General features: G+C 33.6%; 1 protein-coding gene across 3 annotated transcripts; it reads right to left on the bottom strand.

Annotated features, from left to right (window-relative positions):
• Nucleotides 1–5,211: 5,211 nt before the first annotated feature.
• On the bottom strand, nt 5,212–16,681 carry LOC130639216 (dual specificity mitogen-activated protein kinase kinase 5-like). 3 transcript variants are annotated; one of them, XM_057447059.1, is made up of 21 exons: nt 16,274–16,681; nt 15,177–15,234; nt 14,482–14,549; nt 14,010–14,076; nt 13,761–13,801; nt 13,066–13,130; nt 12,884–12,929; nt 12,446–12,510; nt 12,170–12,209; nt 11,666–11,878; nt 9,922–9,970; nt 9,324–9,397; nt 8,969–9,019; nt 8,474–8,545; nt 8,258–8,287; nt 8,027–8,041; nt 7,695–7,724; nt 7,256–7,288; nt 6,958–7,019; nt 6,642–6,687; nt 5,212–5,696 (listed from the first exon to the last, which is right to left on the bottom strand). In XM_057447059.1, the coding sequence occupies exons 1-21, from the start codon at nt 16,400–16,402 to the stop codon at nt 5,598–5,600; spliced, it is 1,353 nt and encodes a 450-aa protein (XP_057303042.1). In that variant the 5' UTR covers nt 16,403–16,681; the 3' UTR covers nt 5,212–5,597. The 3 variants fall into 3 exon arrangements, with proteins under 3 accessions (XP_057303042.1, XP_057303044.1, XP_057303043.1); XM_057447061.1 differs by having other exon boundaries at nt 16,278–16,400; XM_057447060.1 differs by lacking the exon at nt 8,027–8,041.
• Nucleotides 16,682–16,689: the final 8 nt, after the last annotated feature.

Raw genomic sequence — 16,689 nt, 5'->3', positions numbered from 1 at the left:
CTAAAACCAGGCTGTAAGAATATAAAATTCACTTTTTGTAGAATTTGTGGTTTCAAACTTCTTTTATGTTCATAAATTATCAGATACAAGTTCTAACATTTTTAACTTAATTTTTTACTTTAGTTTTGTGACGAAGATCGCCTGGGAAATAAAGATGTTGTTCTTCATTACGGCCTTCCTCGTGAGAAGAAGGTACTTAGGAATTGCCACGGCCGAAATTTCCATGCTTTTTGCAATTACCTCTAGCATTGCCATTTTATTTTTTTCAAACGGAACTTATGGCTAGGAATTTTCTAGGGCGTTAGGGCTCTAGCATCGCCTGGGAAATAAAGATGTTGTTCTTCATTACGGCCTTCCTCGTGAGAAGAAGGTACTTAGGAATTGCCACGGCCGAAATTTCCATGCTTTTTGCAATTACCTCTAGCATTGCCATTTTATTTTTTTCAAACGGAACCTATGGCTAGGACTTTTCTAGGGCGTTAGGGCTCTAGCATCGCCTGGGAAATAAAGATGTTGTTCTTCATTACGGCCTTCCTCGTGAGAAGAAGGTACTTAGGAATTGCCACGGCCGAAATTTCCATGCTTTTTGCAATTACCTCTAGCATTGCCATTTTATTTTTTTCAAACGGAACCTATGGCTAGGACTTTTCTAGGGCGTTAGGGCTCTAGCATCGCCTGGGAAATAAAGATGTTGTTCTTCATTACGGCCTTCCTCGTGAGAAGAAGGTACTTAGGAATTGCCACGGCCGAAATTTCCATGCTTTTTGCAATTACCTCTAGCATTGCCATTTTATTTTTTTCAAACGGAACCTATGGCTAGGACTTTTCTAGGGCGTTAGGGCTCTAGCATCGCCTGGGAAATAAAGATGTTGTTCTTCATTACGGCCTTCCTCGTGAGAAGAAGGTACTTAGGAATTGCCACGGCCGAAATTTAAAAAAATAAAGAAGACATTTTTCATCCTCGTATCGAACATGGGGGACGATTTATTACTTATTGTACTGAATTTTATTTTTAAAATGCACCCTCTAAAGCCTGATTCACACTTGCTTGCGTTTGCGTCTGCGTCGTGAAGTACGCATGCGCAGTAGCGGCTTCTGTAAGAGGAACGCAAGAGTGAAGCAAGAAGAACGCAAGTCGTTCACACTTACACAAAAAACTGAACCAATATGGATGGTGAAGAAGCACTGATTTTTTTTAACTATTTACTTTTTTCTCTCTCCTATATGTTTCTTATGTTTCGGAAGGATTTTATAACGTTACTGGCTAAAAAAAAGTACATTAACATTATTGGAATATGCTTTGTACTTTACATATATCAATATAATAGATTCAACATTTAATTTTTTCGAGAAATTTTATGAATAGTAAAAATTATGTATTATAAAAACATTGTTTACGTACCATCTAACAAGTCTGCTTCTTTGGCTATATCCTCCCACGCAAGTTTTTCTTTTTTTGTCTTGTTTATGATTTAACACGGGGTATTTTCTAACTGCTTCACTTCATTTTTGCTCTTTTTCAGTTGCGATAATTTTGACTTTATTCACTTTACTTAGCGATTTTTTTTTTCAATTTTTTATCTCGAAAAATCTCTTTGCGTTTCTTGCTTCGAACATTGCGTTTTTGCTTTGACATCATAAAAATATGCCGCAAGAACAACGCAACGACGCACGATATCAAAAAAATTATGTTCTTGCGTCGTCGCGTCGCTTTTGCGCCATTTATTCATTCATGTTCACACGGTGCGCAAGATTGACGCAGACGCAGCGCAGACGCAAGTGTGAATTAGGCTGAAAACAGAGGCTGCTTTAAGTGAGCCATTGTTGTAAAATAGATTTGTTGATAATATACACTGTTATTTTGAAACTGTAGAAAACTTATTTTTCACAAATTATATGTTGACTGGAACGTATTTAACCCTTTTTGGGGTAAAAAGGGGGGTAGTTGGTGGGGTAGGGTTGGATGGGCGTGGTAATCTTCCCACCTCCCTAAAAACCTCCAATTCTAAACAAGGTATAGGATCGACATTTTAAGACTTTCACTTTGTACCTACTACGTGCAGATGTTGAAAATCTTCTTCCCGTTAGTAAAACAAAAGTGGGACTTCTTTACCATTTTGTTAAAGCTAGTTGGAAAAATTTTGTTAATTTACTTAAAAAAAATTTGATGTATTTTCATTGTAACATTTCTACGCAAAGTATCAAGACATTTTTTACACAATTAAATAAAATAAACGTAAAGGATATAACAATCCGTAAAAACTTTGACCTGTAGTCTGCTAAACTGCAAATCCATTAGCATTATTTTGCAATTTTATTTTAAAAAATGGAGAAAAAACATACATTTCTGTCAATTTCGTGATTAAACTCCTCGGGAATTTCCCGCATATAAATTTAGGCGACTGAGAGTATGATTTGCAAAATTAGTGAAAATTAACTAGCCTAAACAGCGAGATACTTAGATACTACAACCTCAGACTAAATTTTTGCTGACGAAAGCACAAATTAGCACACTTTAAGATTTTGTATCTAGCCAAATAACCTAACAACTTAAGTCCGCTTCCGCTGTGGACAATGACAAGTGGACTTTGTAAGCGTCGTAGTGCCTATTACCTAAATAGAAACGACTTTCCCAATTGCTTGAAACTACGAGTGTTGAAATCCACCGATCTTTGCAATAAATTAAGTCCGGGATGAATAGATAGACAAAAAAAATAATTGAATTAAGGGCCATTGTTATATTATTTACCCAGGATAGCCTCTTCAGTTTCTATTGGTACTGCTATCAACGAGGGTCCAGCGAAGGGGGTCCTCGTGCATTTAAAGCTCCCATAAGAGCTACAAAAGACTTGCAAGCACAGCAATCGTTTAACTAGACAACCTCCTAAGATATCAATCCTATTCTTATGCTGAACACTAAGCAGAAAGGATAGATTCAAACCGTTATAGTCTCTGGCAGGGATCACCGGGGGTTTGAACCCAAGACTTCCCGCACTGGAAGCGAACGCTCTACCACAAGGCTACCATTCGGTGAAAAATAAGTTACAAAATATAATTAAATAAATTTACAAATCATAAGATCTATATTAAAATCCCGTATACGTCTGTCCGTCTGTCAAGCAAAATGGTACCGCAGGTAGCGAGAAGCACGCAATGCGGTCTTAAAAGAAGGGGCGAGCCCGTGGATTTTTCCACGAGCCACCGACTAATACAGTTTAATACTTCTTAATTAAACGGCTGAACATAAAACAACATCACAAAAACAAAATTTTATAGGAGATATTAGCTGTAAATCAATAACCACCATATAGCAATAAGACAATGTGTCAACAAGCAAAAAAACAAATACATCTTTCCGTCCCTATCTATTTTCTCTTTGAAAGTTACAACTTTAACATCTGTATTAGTTATGTTGACTCTTTGGCCTCTTTCTAATAATGTGAACTTTCTACGGATCCTGCAACTAGTCTATTGTACTAATAATAATAGTGTATTTGACCTTTTTGCAAAGTGGATTATACTTCTTTATTAATATCCGTATTATTTTGAATCTTCTAGATATCTGTGCACACAGGACCCTCTACATTCCCTGGCTTTTTTATTTGCCATTTTTGGAGCAATTTTTTAAGTGCGTCGTCTATTCCGGATCATTAACATGCAGGTAAAAATAGGCATATAAACCAATCGGGTTCAGCGGCTATTATATACACATTCACTTCCTGGTAACACAAAGAAAGAAAAGTAAACAAGATGAACAATTGCGCTACATACCTGCCGGATTCTTCTTTACTAGATTTACTTCTGTTTGTTCTTCATTTTTTAAAACTTTCTTGCGGGAATAAATTTTCACGAGTTATTTTTTGAAAAGGCTAATATGTCAAAATACCTGCTGGCTGCATTTAACTACATTGTCCTAGGTGATCTCTTATCCCCGATAGCTTAAATTTAATTGACTTCCCTTTTAGTGCTGAAACCCTGTGTGCCTACAACACTTACCAACTCAAGTTTGTTGATATTGAAAAATAAGCCAACAAAATGATTAAATTAACACCACTGTATTTATGCATTATAATTTAATGATCATCTATTTACTTCCAGTCATATAAATCAGAAAGTGTAAATATGTTAGTAGCTTGATAACGGGCGAATGACCACGCGAAACTTTGTTTTATACCTACAATTTAGTTCATTGAAATGACGTTAATATGAGGCCTAATTATGCATCTTTCTTGCCTATAAAATGATGTGGGTATTGGTGATGCTTAAATGAAAGACAAAGACAACATCATTTTCGGAAGCAAAAGGAAAGCCAATGGAACTGTTGAGTGCGAAAGAAAAGATTGCAGAAGAAAAAAAATGCAGAATTAATGTTTGCGAATGCATTTGCAAACTTAAATTCCGCATTTTTTTTTAAAAAAAAGAGGTTCATAATCATTTGTTAAGCATTTTAATTTTGCATCCGGCTCATTTGAAATTTTTCGCACAAAATTCACTTTAGATATAGCTACTATAGCTATATCTTAAGTGAATTAAAGATTACAAAACAGTAACCTCACATACTATGTTTTGTAATCTTTTGAGGACTCTGGGCAGTTATTACTTTTGGCATTTATTGTGTCTATGATAAATAAAACCACGAACAAACTGCTCTGCTACTTATCTGAATTGATTCGTGATATTATTTTATTCATGCACATGTACCGGGACTTGCCACAATAAAGTTATAAATTAAGGTAAATTAGGAACGTGTAGTTAAGCATACTTCTTGCGAAAAGTGAAAATAATATACAGACTATAGGTGTAAACGTGAATATTAAAGTCGATTTGATTATTCTGGTCAAAACCTCGCAATATTTAATCTGTCCGGGGGATATCTATAAATGGACACGGAGCGCATTTCAAATTACTTACTTGATTTCGCATATAAATTTGCCATGGTTTGTCTTGACTTATGGACATCGCCACTTTGGACATTTAGACAACTTGCGTAGTAGTGCTGATCTTAAGGTTTTCTCACCACCATACATAGTCGTAGAAAGTGTGTATTGTGAAATAATAATTTGCGACAGACATCCTACGAGTGGCTATAGTGAGTGACATTTTTTAGGGTTAGCTTCCTTGAGGGATATACCCTGTCAATTGCTATCTAATCTATTTTTGTGTATGTTGCAGAGCAGTTGTGAATAAATATAGTACAGATGATATGAGAGCTCAAAACAATAGAAATATATAATAATATAATTTTTATAAATAATACAAGTTAGTTTTAAGCATTGCACTGAAGCTTAAAATTAACAAAACCAATCAAAGGCTAAAAACAGAGTATATGTTAAAATTCAAAATAAGTGTAGTAAAAAATGGTAAATAGTTGTCATCCTCCTAAACATCAAAAATAAAACGTCATCGCAGTTATGAGTCGACATTAAAATTAATATCAATGAATTCGACGTGAGTTTTGACGCCGTGTTTTTTGGAATACCTGTTTTTACCTTGCTAGCAAAATAAAAGCTTTAAACTCCATTTCATATTATACTGCAAGGTAGCACCTTGTGATTTGACGGCATGCTGTAACGGTTTGAAAAACCTCGGATTTCTTTTTAACCGTCCATTGAATGCAGACGTCGGTAACTGCAAACAAACTCCGATATGATTGCGTTTTGATTTTCAGTGTCATTTTGAAGAATAAAAGGATGTCGCTAAAACAAAAGAAGGTTTTAAGTATCATTACCTGAACTAGAAAGAAAAATAACGTCGACTTTCTTTCCTCGTCCCGCGAGAAATTTTCGCAAATCAGATGTTTACAAATTAATTATAATTATAAATTAGTAGCAAAAATGAGTTTAAATAGTGCAATTTTAATTGGTGATGATTAAAAAGATCAGTCTTCTTACATCCGTGCGAGTTTTCTATCATATCTTCCAATCCTTATCTTAGTCAATCAGTTTATGCAGAGAATATATATTTTCCCGAATTCCCGATTTTTCTATTTTTTTATTATTATTTTTTTTTTTTGCGCGAATTAACTTCTGCGAAAGACTGATTCAGGTATATTTTAAGTAGAAATTTACGCGAATCGGAAAAACGATCGCAAATTTTTGATCCTGATTTTTGATTGATCCTGAATCAAATTTTTTTATTTCGTTTCCAACCGTGCTGTATAAGAACATGGTTGACATTTCTGTCAAAAACTAAGCAACCCCTCAGCAACTCGCCTGGCCGGAAGATTGAAAAAATAAGCAAAGAACACTTGAATAGAAATATGGATTACTTAAAAAGGTACTTCCAAACTGTCCTTAGAAAAATTAATTTAAAAGTCTTTAATTGTTAAGCTGGAATGTTGTAAAACTTCAATTTTACGCTTAGCAACTTCATTGTAGCTTTGAGTTTGAAAGCACAATTTTGTCCTTAAGCTCCATATAAAAATAACGTGTAGTGATTACATAATCTAGGTAAAGAATCACGTACTTGATTTAAAATATGTGCAAAACGTTCGGCTATAGCTAATAGAGAAATGTTTAACGAAAATTTAAGGCCAGTCTACTTGCATCGTGTTGACTTTAATTTAAGGTCAGTCAGGAGAAGTTCACAGTAACTTAACAAACAGGATCGAATGAGATTAAAAAAGGGAATATTATACGTACCGATAACTGTTCAGGCGTTGGACGAGACTTTTGATTCTTTTGTAAGCTAGAAACGTTAATTACCTACTCAAAGCTTTGTGATTTTCAAGAGAACAGTTTCATTATGACTAAATAATTTTACCAAATAAGACGAAGACTTAATAATTTGACACAGTCTTTGCAAAACGTTTATTTACGTCAATTTATACTAAAAATGTGATTAAAATAAGGATGCCATTATATAGATTTGATACAAACGGATGAAATTCAACGAACTCACATGAACATTGTTACTTATTTTAGTAAGACAAATTAAAAGTGAACAAATCATACGTACCATATTTCGACAAAATCTCGAAGAGCGTCTCCAAACAAATCCATAGACAGTCTCGGTGGATTCTACAATACACAAAAAGGAAGCAGTAACACCAGTATCATATACAAACTACCGGAACACACACAAAACCAAAAAATTCTAAGAACAAGCGAAAATTAACAAGCGCAAAAATCTTTGTTTTCCTTTTGGATTACAACCTATTTTTTTCACACAGCAAGCAAGAAAGTATGGTACAAAAAATGCGTCTAATGAAAAAAAGTGCAAGTACAAGTCGATTAAACAATTTTTATTTGCTTACCTCGTTTACTATACACTGCAATAACTCTATTGGCTATAACGATAAATTTTCAGGTTGAAATAAAATAAACGTCCGAAGTGAAGAGCAATCTTGCATTCGGTTTAAACATAACAGCAATAATTTGAGGCTTACTCTTCCTTAGGTTTCTGTATTTCAACAGTTGCTTACTTGGCTACTTTTCTAGATAGACCAATCGAAAACAAACTTCCCGTTTTAAACACACTTGTTGTTGTGGGACTTTTAGAGCAAGGAAAATATCGAAAAGTATTGTTGTCATTTTTATTTCCTATTTGCTATCTGCGTGTTGTTTACAAGTTGTTTCGTTATTTTCGTTGCACAACAAATAGCGTGGAGATAAGGAAAAATTATAACACTTTTGCAACGAATACGAACTTTAAGGAAACTAATTGAAAGTCAAAGTAAAATTACACATACTTACAGCAATAATATCTTTATCTATATTATTATTCTAAATATAAAATAAAAATTATTCTTACATCACTAAAATTGATATAGTTGAAAGATTGGTTTTTATTTTTTACAAATCCTATTATTTGCCCAATAGACAAAGGTTGCAAACTCACCTTGAAATTAACAGCCTGGTGGGGGGATAAGAAAACCAAGGGTGAAAAATCAAAAAACTATTTAGACGTGCCTGTCTATTAGAAACCAAAGAGTATATTTAAGCACGTGGTTTATTATAAGAATATTTTTTCCAGCCCTTATATGCTCAACTGTTAAAGACGAATCTGAAGCTGATAATTTCCTCACATTTATTGTGTTGATCTAAAAAAAAAATGGTCATGAGGCTAGAAATATGCTTAACCATACTTAAATTTTCCCTCGTTGCAAACCTTTATATGTCTATAAGTGTATTTAACTAGTAAAAGTAAGTGTGAGCATGGCTCCTGTGCCTACACAAAGAAGATATAGCAACAGTAAAAAATAGCCTTTTTTCTTTGAAACAAAACAAAGGAAGTGAAACGTAGCAGGTAAGCTCACCGAGGGATAAGGAAATGAACCAGTGGACATCTAAAAAAGGGAAAACAATCATTTAAGTCAAAAATATCTGTTTCGGATAATCATGTTAACAGCATTCAAATCGACATATATTTGACGCAAAAGAATACGGTGAAAATATTTGAGCAGTGCGACTAGGAAAATGTACATATATACACTGAAAATACTTAAGCAGTTCGACCAGGAAGATGTGAATACCTCCACAAGTGATAAACCCAAACTCCAAACGTCCGAATGAATTCCGTACTCATCGCCGAGTATTCTTTCAGGCTAAACATGAAAAACAAATTTGGCTGTAATAAACTAGAAGGTCGTAGGTTAAGGCAATCGCCAAGTGGTCAGTAACTTTTAATACATCACTAGTGCGCTAGGGAAAAGTATAGCATATTACTTTTTTCATTAGAATGATAACGAGAATAGTAATTTATTGGACAATGTCCAATTGGACAATGGTTATGTTTTTTTTTTGTTTTTTTTAAAAAAATATTATTTATGGTTAAAGTAAGCTAATTCAATTTACTTATTTTGCATCGCATTAGATAAGAGCTTGCTGACATTAAACGCAAGTATGCCGTCGGCTTCCAATATTCTGATGCGAAATTAAAGTTAGCTAGTTTATGCTACTCCTCGCTGAGTTGGCAAGATCCAGGTTGCTGGGAAAAATGCTAATTGACAGTTATTATTAATACTTACTGCCATGTAAGCATTCGTACCCACATAGGTCTTTGCGATTGAATTTACCAACTATAACAAAAAGAGAAGCTTTTACATTTAATCATTTAATTGAATATCTGGCTTATACACCCCGTAAAACTTTTTCTACTTAAATGACCTCAGAATTAAGGAAACCTTTACTAGTCGTTTTCTTGTTTTTTATAAAAGAACATGTCCAGACAATCCTAGCATAGAAAAACTTTAATTTTAACAAAACTACCGCGGAAACAATCCAAAGAATCTAGGAACGGGATCTTGATTATCTCCTTTTGAACAAACAAAACTGGACTTTATAAATTTTAAAAAAAACCCGCTACGTATACCAGTATCTCACCTGTATACTAACACCAAAATCACAAAGTTTGATATGTCCTTGCGTATTCACTAACATATTGTTCGGTTTCACATCTAAATATTTTAAAAGTATTTTGAAAGAATTAACAAAAAATATGCGATAAAAAATAGTTGCAGATAAAGCTGCAGATACTGCTTCAACGACCTAAGTTTACACACGGTTGCACTGATGAGAAAATGAATTTATCTTTAAGTAAGCTTGTCTGCGAGGGTAGAATACTTATTCGTGCTAAATGCAGAAAAAAATCTATTCCAATTTTTCTGCAATAGTCATATGAGCGCGTGTTTGAGTCTACATAAAGGCACAGAAAGGCATAATAACAATGATGAATCTATATTCTTACTACAAATCACGCACAAAAGCGTGGGCTTATTTACTTAAAAATCTACTGAAGGAGTAATACTTTTATTTTAGCTTGTCTTAAAAGGAATTCAGTAACAAGGCATGTCATTAAACAGATTGCAAATTTTAATGTTCGTCCAGAGTTTAACGATTACTTGAACATGAAACTACTGGGCAGTAATATGGAAAGTTCGTACTATGTTTTATGCTGTATCAAACCACAGAAAACACGCACCTCTGTGTATCACCTTGAGATGCCACAAATATTGCAAACCTTTAACTACCTAAAATATACAACATCTATACACACAACACACATAATATTTAAAAACTTTACCTCTAAAAGGTTATCGAGTACTAATGAGCCTAGAGGTTTAAAACGGTATTTCAAAGTTTTCCTCTAAAAGCACTTTTACCTTTTTCAAGGTTTCTGTTGGAAAACTAATGAAATAACAGATGTAAGACATAGTTATTTATTAAAATTACGAGGACTATTAAAACAAATTGTGAATTACGACCTGGTGCAAGAGCAATGGCTAGCATAAAAATATTGCGAGAATCACAGTCCCACAATTACAGAACCACTGACATGCACTGCGGAAATCACTGACATATTACTAAAACATACTGCAAGAATCTGACATACACTGCAGATATTACAGATACATAATTGAAGAAGCACTAAGACATATTCCAAGAATTACTACCATGTACTACAAGTGAAACACACTGCAAGCATTACTGAAATGAACTGCAAGCATTACTGAAACATACTAAAACATAGCTGAAATATACTGGATGCAAAAATGAAACATACTGCAAGGGTTACTGATAAACAATGCAAGACCCATGGCACCAATTGCAAGAAGCACTGACACGAACTGCATGCATTACTGAAACGAACTGCATGCTTTACTGAAACGAACAGAATGCATTACTGAAACATGCTGCAAGTATTACTAAAACATGATGGAAGTATTACTGAAACATGCTGCAAGTATTACTGATACATGCTGCAAGTAATACTGAAACATGCTGCAAGTAAGCTGCAAGTAAGCTGCAAGTATTACTGACACATGCTGCAAGTATTACTGAAACATGCTGCAAAGTTTTACTGAAACATGATGGAAGTATTACTGAAACATGCTGCAAGTATTACTGATACATGCTGCAAGTAATACTGAAACATGCTGCAAGTAAGCTGCAAGTATTACTGACACATGATGGAAGTATTACTGAAACATGCTGCAAAGTTTTACTGATACATGCTGCAAGTATTACTGAAATATGCTGCAAGTATTACTGAAACATGCTGCAAGTATTACTGAAATATGCTGAAAGTATTACTAAAACAATCTGGAAGTATTACTGATACATGCTGCAAGTAAGCTGCAAGTATTACTAATACATGCTGCAAGTATTACTGAAATATGATGGAAGTATTACTAAAACATGCTGCAAAGTATTACTGAAATATGCTGCAAGTATTACTGAAACATGCTGCAAGTATTACTGAAATATGCTGAAAGTATTACTAAAACAATCTGGAAGTATTGCTGATACATGCTGCAAGTAAGCTGCAAGTATTACTGATACATGCTGTAAGCATTACTGAAACATGGTACAAGCATGCTGCATACATTCCTGAAACATGCTGCAAGTATCACTAAAATGAACTGCAAGCATTACTGAAACATGCTAGCACACACTGCAAGAATTCTTGGCATGTATCACGGATACATAAGGCAAGACTCGTGACACATACTGCAAGAATCACTGTCACACAATGCAATGCACTGACACAAATACTAAGAATAATTAGCAATGACTGCAAGAAGCATTGAACAGTACTGCAAGCAACGTACTCTATGGTTTTCTCACCGTACTGCACTATTATTGAAATAGCTGACACAGTATGGAATACAATAACACATGAACTCAACAAACATCTCTTTATATAAAAATACAAAACATCTTACAGCAACAGCAATACGGCCCAACACATTCTGCTCAATCTTCCCATAATTATCTAACGAACCACCATCCATATATTCAGTACATATTGAGATTTTGTTTTCAATAAAAAACGCTCCATAGAAGCCAATTACGAATTGAGAATTGCATTTAAAAAGAATGTCTAATTCAGATAGTATCTGACGTTGAACTTCTTCAGTTATGTCCAGCGGGATAATCTTTAGAAACGAGAAGACTTATTAAAACAATACATTTAGCACTGCATATCAGACTATATAAGCCGATTGCCATGTTGTAAAAACAAAATCTTTACATAGGAAACCCAAGCAACTAAATAACAACAGAAATGCGAAAACATGTCTAAACACACAAAAAAAGAAATAAACTTTAATCAGATTAGTTTAGTTATGTTGACATAGAGATTACTGCTGTTATAAGAGCATATAAGATGGTAACATAACTTCTATTCAAAGTAGTAAAAACTCATAATTAACAACATAGCAACATACCTTTATAGCAACTTGTTGCTGTGTGGGCACGTGAAACGCTCTACGAAAGGAAACATAGATTAGGACACGTGTTTTTGGATTAACTTTTTTAATGTAAGCTATCTACAAGGCATTCACAATTAAATTGCTATTTTCTTTTGCTGGCTGCAATTATAATAGATGCAAGAATTGATAAATAAGCTATTTTGGCTAAAGTAATGAAAAATTATTCAAACAAAAATATACATTTCTATATTCTATATTTGTCATTATAACACAGATTGTTTCTATATTTACCGATGCACTGTTCCGCCATTACCATGTCCAACTACGTTTAGGTATTGTAAGTCATGCTGAAATATCTAAAAAAAAGCCAACAAAAACTCTTTTTAAACAAATTTCCAAAAGAAGTAATCTCCAAAAATTACATTTTTGTTTTCGCTCGCATTTTATCTTTTATAAATTGGGAATTTTTTATCTATATTCTTATTTCCATCACGAATATTTGCTGCTGGAGCATTATTAAATATTGATTTAGTAAAAAATGAATGAAAACACCACTCTTTCTGTCTTTAATCACCTAAACGTTCGCAAAATAATTATAAGCGCCCCTAGTATTAAGCTCTCCTTTCGATTAAACACTCAGGTCAAATATTTAATAGGCGCCAGGACGCTAATTGAAATCATTTCGGTATGTACTATTTTGGTTGAGTTGTTGTAACAGGGCACACTTACCTGGCCACTACTTAAGATAGTTTGGATATTTTCATGTCGTTTTCTCCTATAATTTTAAAAAGTTAACTCTTAAGAGCATTCTATTTTGGAATATATATTAATTGACTTTTTGGAATAACAGAAATGTGTACAAAATTAAAGAAGTATTAACGCATTAAATAAAATATACAAAATTATTTTACCCACTTGATCCTCCCCCACTACTTTGGCGAGTTGCTTGTTGAGCTGACGATGCTGTTACATCCACCTATGATATGCAATGGTTGGCTGCTGTACTACATTGCTAACAGAGAGGGTCGACAGCTAGCCGTTGGATAAAGGCTGGGTAATGAGAAGTGACAAGTCCCTAAAAACGCTACTTGATAGCAATGCTTTATGTTCTCCAAAACACATATTAAGGTGGATGAACAAAGCACATTCATCTAGCTAACCAGAAGTGAGGTATGAATAATTGATAGAATCTGATTCTATCAATTCTATCATACCAATTAGATCTGATAGATTCGATAGAATCTTTGCAACATATTGACTAAAGCTGGACTTTGTTGTACACTATTTGGACTGGAACTTCTAATTCCTCATATTCCGCATTGACCTTAATGGTAGTACTTTTTAGCAGGAAATAATGTGGCGCGCCAATAAAAATTACATTTCGTGGGTGTTCATTTTCGTGAATGTATGCAAGACAAAAAATAATAATTTCAACAAATGATGGTACAATGTTATTAAATAAAACAAGTAAAACAGGTATTTTCTCAATATAAAATTCACAGGATTACAGAGAAATTATTGACATTGACTTTCTAACCATCAAGGCAGAGAAAATGAAAAAAGCAGAAGTTTAAATATTTGCAAAGATTAAAACTAATCAACCTACTGTCAAGCCCAATGTATTTCTACGAGATGGCGATCTTCCGACTATAAGTTAAAACCAGGGAATTTAAAACAAGTGTATGTAAACATTGAAATTGTTACCATTTCGTAAACATTCAGAGAGACAATTTGGTAGCGAATAGGAAATACGTAACTAAAATGAAATTCGCTTATCCAATATATACACCAGTAACCATGGCCGCCATAGTTTTCTCACTGGTGTATTTTTCAAGAACTAACAAAAAATTGTCACCTCTAGGGTACACTACCAGGGGATACACTCCAATACCATTTGATAACTTTTCACAATTCCATTGATGCTGGAAAAACGAAACGGCAAATATAAGCTAATATGACAAACGCATTGGGAAGCAAAAATTACAAACGTTATCCACAAACAATGCCATCTTCTGGCTTAGCACTTATTTTTGCAATATTAAACGCATTGTCATTTTTTTTAGTTGATTCTTGTAAAAACGTTTTTGCTCACCGTGCCTATATTTTCGTCGAAAGCACAGCATTTTTTATTCTGCGACCAATTTTTAACATCAATGGGTGATCAGGGTAAACACAAAAAATTGCCATTATTTTATTTGAATTAGTTTTGTTTATTAAATATGCCAATTTATGTTGTAAACAAAATACAGATATTTTAGCAAAATTCAAAGAATTAATTGTTTAATATACAACAGTGGGGACAGAAAGAAAAAAAGATGAATTCATACCCAATCAATCATTGCTTTTAGTTCCTCGTCTGTCCTAACAGTAATTCTGTCTCCTTCTTCATCTTCATCTAAACAAAGATAGTTTGCAATTAAATACACATAGTTTTCGTATTGGTGGGGACTCTACAGGAGCTTCGTGTGGCATTCCTGACTCAGCCATAAAAATACTTGGTGGTACTTTTGCATAAGTGGAGTGGCAACATCACTCACCTTGATAATTGAAGTATAATGCCTTTATATAATAATAATAAAGGATGATTTATAGGCAGTGGCATGTAGTTTTTTCATGTCAATTTGTTAAGCCTTTATGGCATATTAAATTATGTAGTCATAAACATGATGAATTTACTTTTGTGGAAATTGGGAATGCTGGGCTGCCCTGGGCAGCCACAAAGTGTAGAGATGTACCCCTGGAAGAGTATGGTGAATTAGGTACACCCGAGAAGGACAGATGACTGGGGAAATAACAGGAGGGAAATGCAGCACTGACAGTCAGAGGTGGGGCAGGAAGAGGTCAATAAGATCCGGTGGGCTTGTTTTAATTCATTATTTTATAATGAATTTTATAATTTTATAAAAAGTTCGACAATTATATATTAATTTCTCTATTCCTTCTCCATTCAAACAATACATATTTGGGTCTTTGCACAAATAAAAAGGAAAGGTAAATATTCAAATAAAATACTAAAACATACACTCAAAAGCAGTTGGTTTTCGCTCGCCATTTGCTTGCATGTAACCATCTATCACGTCCTGTAACAAAAATAAATTAGGGTGACATTACGACAATCTTTTAAACAGTAGATGTACAAATCATGAGGCTATTATGAGCTCTGTCAGTTTCCGTAAAATAAATTTGTTACTAGAATACGGTTATTGACCCTTAGACACTGAAGTACGCCGACTGGGGTTATAAAAAGGTCAAAATACAGACTTGCCATCTGTTGGTCATAATTCGTAATCACTCACCTCTTTAAGATATCAAATAGAGGCTCAAAAGAAAAAAATAAATTTTACATCGAGCAGTGCTCAAGTTCAGTTCACCCTAAGGTAACAGGTGGCTATGAATTGGGTTTAAAGACTGTCTAAGCAATATTTTAATTTCTTAAAAAAATTCTTGTAAGTCTACATGAGATTATAGCAGAAGGTCTTAGGACTTGGCTTCATAATATTCATTTCAGATGAATATCAACACCAATGGCTACCTTAAGTGGATAAATTTTGGCGAGTATTTAATTTGGCGAATGACCGAAATGGAATATTTGGTGGGGATTTAATTTGGCAAATGACACAAAGAAATGAATTATGTCTTGAAATGTTTTATAAAAAATAAGAATAACATATATATAAACACAAGACTTGTTATAGAGTTAAAAATTCTATTCTTCATCATCTTTTTTTGGGAAAAAACATTTTTAATTTCTTAATTAAAAAAAAACGTATTTTTTTTTAAAATTTGACGGGGATTTAATTTGGCGAATGGTAAATTATGTTAAATTTGGCGAGTATATTTAATTTGGCGAATAGTCAGTTATCAAAATTTTGGCGGGTATTTAATTTGGCGAATTTCGGCGAAATTCAACAAATTTAATCCTTGCCAAAATTTATCCACTTAAGGTATATAAAACTGTAAATTGTAATTGCACTTATAGTTTTGTAACATAAATAACCCAAAAGTATATGGTTGTTGAAATGCAATTGTCAAAGCAGGACCATGTTTACTACTAACAAATCTTATATTTATTCGCATTAGTCGTCATTTAAATTATTCCAAAAAATAAAACACACTTACTAACAGTTCATGAAAGGTAACATTCCCATTAATTTTCCAATCAATTGATTGTTGCGGTGAAAACACTATCCTTAAGATAATTGGGTGTGGTCCAAGCTGAAGTACATTGTTACCATGTTCTATTTCCATTCTGTCAACATTATGTTAGTATGCTATAGCTGTGTTCAGAGTAAGTTATATTAATGTGATTATACAGCATAGTTGATAAGTAGATAATAACAAGCAAATAGAAATTGTATCACAAAATGTGCCAGGAAAACGATTATAGCTCTATCATACATACGTGAATCAAACATACGCCATTATAATATTTCAATATCAAGGTGATCACATTTCAGTGCCAAGATGTATAACTTTTCTTTTCTCAAATAATTATTATCTTTATTCGTTTGTAACGAATAGGAACTTCAATATAT

Source organism: Hydractinia symbiolongicarpus, chromosome 1, assembly GCF_029227915.1.
Source record: "Hydractinia symbiolongicarpus strain clone_291-10 chromosome 1, HSymV2.1, whole genome shotgun sequence".
In the NCBI taxonomy this organism is placed as follows: domain Eukaryota; kingdom Metazoa; phylum Cnidaria; class Hydrozoa; order Anthoathecata; family Hydractiniidae; genus Hydractinia; species Hydractinia symbiolongicarpus.
Note: the sequence above shows the minus strand (reverse complement) of the source record. Positions and strands in the feature narration are given on the sequence as shown.

What these genes read in the sequence shown, in the direction of transcription:
- LOC130639216 (XM_057447059.1), bottom strand. Translation starts at nt 16,402, where the DNA reads ATGGAAATAGAACATGGTAACAATGTACTTCAGCTTGGACCACACCCA. An exon ending in GAAATACATTGGGCTTGACA is followed by an intron (nt 13,131 to 13,760) that starts GTAGGTTGATTA and finishes TGCATATCATAG; the next exon opens with GTGGATGTAACAGCATCGTC. An exon ending in CGAGATTTTGTCGAAATATG is followed by an intron (nt 6,688 to 6,957) that starts GTACGTATGATT and finishes TAACGTTTCTAG; the next exon opens with CTTACAAAAGAATCAAAAGT.